The 5,615-nt window shown below is 55.0% G+C and overlaps 1 protein-coding gene across 1 annotated transcript in view; it reads left to right on the forward strand.

Moving 5' to 3' along the window:
• Positions 1-2,312: 2,312 nt before the first annotated feature.
• TFCP2 (transcription factor CP2) overlaps positions 2,313-5,615 on the forward strand; it is a 15,369-nt gene continuing 12,066 nt past the window's right edge. The window contains exon 1 of the mRNA XM_009586065.1: positions 2,313-2,350. Coding sequence (XP_009584360.1) covers positions 2,313-2,350 — 38 coding nt within the window. The remainder of the gene's footprint in view (positions 2,351-5,615) is intronic.

Genomic DNA, 5,615 nt, shown 5'->3' on the forward strand with positions numbered 1-5,615 from the left:
GGGCTCGGGGTGGGCTGAGGAGCCCCAAAATACACCTAAAGATGGGGGACCAAGCTGCTCGCCGGCATTCAGCGGCTGCGGCGTCACACCGGGGGACGGTTCGGGAGGGAGCCGGGCACTCAGCTCTGGCACCTGGGACATGGTGGTGGCTGCTTGAAGTTGGGATGGAGTCGTGGTTACAAAGAGCCTGTTTGCCGCTCAGGGCTTTGGGGGTTCACTAGGCAGTCGTTCTGGAGAGTGGATGCGCTCGAGGTCGTGGGTCCTTGGCCTCCTGATGTCCTCAAACTGCAGCTAAATCATGCAGTGTTAGTCACACCTCCTAGAAGAGCCCGTGGCCGGTTGCTTTGGTTTTATGCAGCGTACGGTAATCGCCCCAGGAGCAGTACTTTGCCCTAATTCATTACCCTCCCGGAGGAACACCAGCATGTTCTTTTTGGGTCAGCCTAGCTCTGTCCTTCTGACTCTGAGCTAAACCCGGGAGCAAAGGAGTGGAGCAGGACCCCCGTGGGGTCAAATGCCTGTGCACGGGTGCAGTGATCGGGACCTCATAGCGTCGGATCCTCAAACTGTATTGCACAAGTACATGGCCCGTGCTCCGGAGATTTGCTTTGCCACTCTGCCCTCCCGATCCCGGCTCTGGCATCCAGCCGCTCGGCCGAGCCTCCGTGCAGCGGCAAGGCCAAAGCGCTGCGTCGTGCTCGCCGTTTGATAACGCCTCGTTTCTGGCTACGTGAGTTATAACAGGGAAGCGCAGCCCGTGGATGAGGTTTTGGACTGGACGGGGTCTGCCGAGTCAGTTTGTGAGCGGCCACGCGCTTTCCCACCAACGTCCTTGGTTAATAAGCTCCATCATGGGCCGGTGCAGATCCAGTGCCATCTGCGAGAGAGCTGCCTTGGTGTAATTTGGGTGAGAGCTTTGTTAGTTCAAATGAGACTTCTGTTCTGCTTGTTTTCATCCTGGGATTCCCTTCGGCTGGAAGTGAGGAGGGAGGGCGAGATGGATCCCTCCCCGCAGACCCGAGGCAGGAGCTGGGCGTGCAGGCAGGCGGCAAGCTGGGCGCGCAGGCAGGCGGCAAAGAAAGGTCTGGAGGTTGTGGCTGAGGTTAAGCTGTCCAGGAGGAGGAGGCCACAAGAGGACACCTTGACGCAAGACTGGGGCTTTCTGAGGGGTCTGCAGCTGGAAATGGTAAATGTCAGAATTAAAAATGACCCGTCAGGTGATTGCTCACGGTAAAACAGGCTGGAAGGCAACTTCCAGCCCGCTGCCCTTTTCCAGGGGAAGTGGAAGAGCAGCTCTTCTCATCCAGCCTCCGTCTCTCCTTCCTTCCAGGGACAAGGAGAGCCAGCACCTTCCCAAAGTTATCCCTGACTGCCGTTAGGTTCTCTCACAACTTTTGGGGTTTGTTTAATTGGAGTGCTTGGAAAAAAACCAAAGTCCCAAAGGTGTGCAAGCTCGGAGGGAGCGCGTCTGTTGCCTCTCCCGGCAATAGCAATGCTGAGCGCTGTGACCGGCGGCTTTTCAGAGGAGGGATTCCTCCTTCGTTACCTTTGATGGGGAGGGAGGGAATGAGTTTCCAATTTAATGTGTGCGGGGGAGGTCCTGTTTTGCTTTGGGGGGGAGTCGTGAAGCTTCGAAGCTCCTTTTCCTCCCCTTTCCCCTTCCTTTTGGGTGAGGGGTCCTGTGCACAAACACTCCTCTCTCAGAGAGGGCGAGCAAAGGTGTCGTGGATCATCTTAACGTATAGACTTGCCTCTGCCAAGCTAAAACCCATTGGCCGTGCATCAAAAGTTCTAATTGCAGGAGGAAATCTTCAGTTAGCTTGCAGCTTTGAAGCGTTTACATCCTTTACCTGACCCAGCCGGGCGCCGGTTTTCAGTGCCGGAGGTTCGAGCGGAGGTTTCCCGAGGCCGTGGCTCTGCACGTCCCCGTGCCGTGCACCAACCCGGCTGCAAAGCTTTTCCCCGCTGGTATTACTGGTGCAAAAGGGCTTTGAGCTCCGTGTCGGCGACGCAGTGGCTGTGCCGCTGCTCTGAGCCCGAGCTGCTGCCGAGCTGCGCTCTCTGCGGGGCTCCCTCGGCCGTCTGAAACCCGACTCTCTTTTTCAGAGACTTTTTCTTGACCTACGCTGCCCGTAAATAGAGCGTGTGCCCCGTAGGTGAGCGCGCCGACCTTCCTGTCCTGACATCTGACATTTTCTCGCCGTGTTGCGGGAAGGGGGGAAAGGTTTCAACAGGCACCTTGGGTTTTGAGCGTGTTTGTGGCTTTTCTGTGCTTGCCCTGTGGGGGTTTTCTGCTTTCATCCCTTCTCCCTATGGAAGAGGCACGTTACTACCTTGGGAACGAGCGCTGGTAGGTGGTGGTTGGAGATGAGGGTTGTCGCATGGCTGGAAGCTTTTTCTCGTTTGAGTTGCACGGTAGGATTGTGCTTTGCATTTGTTAATGAACCTGAATTCTTGGAGTTACTCTTGTTCCCTGGAACTAGGTTTCTAGGAGAGCAGAGGTGGCTTTGGAGGTGATAATCGGGCATTGGCTGAATACTTCCATCTGCAGAGTTTTTCTGTAATTTTTTTTTTCCCCTCTTTTCCGGGAGATTCTCTCCCACCCCAGAACCAGAGGCCTTGAGTGAAGCATCTTTCCCCAAAAGCATGTTAAATTGCGCAGTGAAGTATTGGTTTTTTTTAAAGGGAGGTGTGTCCCCAGGAGTTGCAGGAACTTCTCCAGGTGCCTTTAGACCAGGCAGGACCGTGCGTGGGTTTGTCTAAAGAAAAATCTGCTGATGGCAGCTCGGTTTGGCCACGCTGGGCATCACGGGGACGTCGCAGGGGGCTGCTCGTGGGACGTCGGTACCTGAAGGATTCGCAGCTTCCCGGCTCTCCCCGAACAATCCAGCTCTTGAACTTGGTGGGCGATGGCAGGGTGGGAGACTAGCAGGAGGCGAAATAACAAAGTGCTTTCTGTGCCACCGTGCATCACCTTGCAGGTCGCGGCAGCGGCTGCGGCGTTTTGCTGCCGTTTGCAGGTGGCTGAGGTTGTCCTTCCCCTGGAGATGCTGTGAAGACTCCGGGCCCAGGAGCTGCTGAGCTTTCCCTCGCTGTTTTATAACCACGTTGTCTCTATCAATACCTAATTTTTTATTGCACCCTGCAATGCATAAAGCTGACCCTATTACCTGGGTCCCATAGCACAGACCCGTAACGGCGTCTGAACGACCGGCGGTCTCAGCCGAGGGGCTCTTAGCGAAACCCTGGGGGCTGTTGTGACGGCGAAGGATCGCTCCCCGCAGGCAGGGGTGTGGCGGCGATGCTTCTGCCGACCTGCCCGCGCGTGCAGAGTTGCACCGAAAGCAGCTCTGCCTCCCCAGTAGCTGCTTGCAAAAGCAAACTGTCATTTGCTTGATGATTATTCCTGATTAATTGGGTTGGACTCTTGTTCCAAGAAATACGGGAATGTGACTACCCTAAGTTTTTTCCCCTTTTGCGGCTTGCAATAAAATGTGGGTTTCGGGTCGTGGTTATGCGGGGTCTTAGCGAACACAAGTCTAGAGGCTGGATTTGGGGAGGTTTTGCAGGGACAGCTCTGCCGTTCCTCTTGGCAGGCGTCCGAGCGGTGTTAGTGGCCGCGTGGAGCTTCTGGAGCCCTGAAAAGCAGCTTGTGATATTACAGCAGATCGCTGTGCTGCGTAACGTGGATCCAGCATCGCGTGAGAGCTCCGCGTGCGCGGGAAAAGTGAGCGAAAGCCGGGATGACAGCGACGTGCTGGCTCTCCGTGCGGGGAGGTCTCGGTCGAGCTTTGCCTCTTTCTCACCCAGACTGTTTTTGTGTGAGGCAAAGCAAAAGAAAGAGCAAAAACCGGGGTCTCCCGAAGCTGCAGAAGTGGGATTGAAGCATTGCCATGTCAAAGCCTACGAGGAAAACATGCGCTCATGTGTGCAGGAGAAGCGCATCCTGCATTCCTTCGGCTCCTGGGAGAATTTGTGCAGGGCGTAGCCTTTAAATTAATTTTCCCGACTGTCTGGGCACAGCAGGTTAGTGCTGGTCTTCCCCGTCCTCGCGCCTTCTTACAGGGATCGGTAACATCCGTGCTTCGTCCTGCCTCGGCAGCCTGCTCGGGCGAGAAATCCTTCTGCGGGAGGAAACGCCGTTCCTCTGCTAATGAGATGGAGCTTGCAGGGAAGTTCGTCCTCCGGGTTGTGTAATTTGCCTAATTGTGCGCACGTGCCTTGATGCGTTGTCGGGCATCCGCGCAGCTCTGTGTAACGTCTGATAAGTTGGGATTTGGGTGGGGAAGGGCTCTCCTGCTCGTGTTTGGGCAGCAGTGATAGGTGTTACTTGCACAGCGCTGGAGAAGGGTGGATATTTGGTCTCTTGAGACCAAAGGGTTAAAACCCTGTTAGGGTGGGAGCTGGTATTTGGCCAGATAAGTCCAGTTTTTCCTTGGGAAAGGTTTTTAATGTTCAACTAAAGGAAAAAAAAAAAAAAAGCTGATTTAACTCCTTCTTCCTTGCACTCCCATGAGCCCAAAGCCTGTAACAGGAGGGGTGGGCGACCTAACTCTTCAGCAGGGCTTAGTGCTTCGCTACCACCCTTCGAAGGGACCCGAATAGCTCTGTCCCCACGCCGCGTTTCACCTGGGGGGGTGGGATGGCACTGGGTGGCCCCAGCAGCCGATCCGCAGCTCTGCGGTCACGTCCGTGCTCAAGCGCATTTGCTCAGGCTCTGCGTCGGCTCCAGGCTCTGCTCGTGTGGATGGGTGGGAGGATGTTCTGGTTTATGCACTATGGAATAATTGCTCTATGGCTCAAAACAACTGCTGAGAGTCAGCTTCTGAGACAATTTTTATTAAATAACATGTCCATACGCTCAGGGGTATCACTGCTGGTTTTTAAAGTAACATTATTCAGCAAGTTCTTGTTGCCACGTGGCCTTCTGAGTATGGAAAAGTGTCCAAGTTTGCAGGGGAATGGAGACAGTGAGCTTTTTGCTAGTTGCAATGACCTGGAGACATCCTTCTCCCGGGAAAAGTTGGTAGCAGGGGGCTTGAACACCCTCACTTTTCCCAGCCAGCGCTGAGAGCGGCGTGACAGCATCCAGAGGATGATAAGCCCAAGTTCGTGCCAGCCGGAACAGCTCCGTGCTGCTCTCTGGCATGGTATGGAGCTCCCATATAATCATTTCCTATAACCTATAGCCAGGAAGATGCTTGGGCTGTTGCAGGTTAATGGTTTGTGGTGAAGCCATCCTGATGGCTCCCCAGGACTGTTCCTCCTGTTATTAAATGTAGGCTGGACAGGACTTTTGGCAAGAGACTTGTAAGGTATAAAAGAGGTGCCTGTGGTTGTCTCAGAAACCTGTGTCTGGTTCCTCCCGCGTCCCGTGGCGTGGGGACCCACGGCGTGGCCTGTGCCATCAGCGACGTGCAGCATCTTCTGACCTCTGCGGGCATCCCAAGCTCTCGGTTTGGGACGGGGCTGGCTGGTTGTGTGGTGCCCAGCACAAAGGGCTCTTGGGTCTGGGGGCTTGTCGATGAGTTTGGGGAAAGCTGGGGGTCCACCTCCTGCTTGGAGGGGAGGCTCTTTCCCCTGAAGAAAAAGAAAAGAACCCAGAAGGGCTCTTT

Source organism: Fulmarus glacialis, unplaced genomic scaffold, assembly GCF_000690835.1.
Source record: "Fulmarus glacialis isolate BGI_N327 unplaced genomic scaffold, ASM69083v1 scaffold23879, whole genome shotgun sequence".
Taxonomy (NCBI): domain Eukaryota; kingdom Metazoa; phylum Chordata; class Aves; order Procellariiformes; family Procellariidae; genus Fulmarus; species Fulmarus glacialis.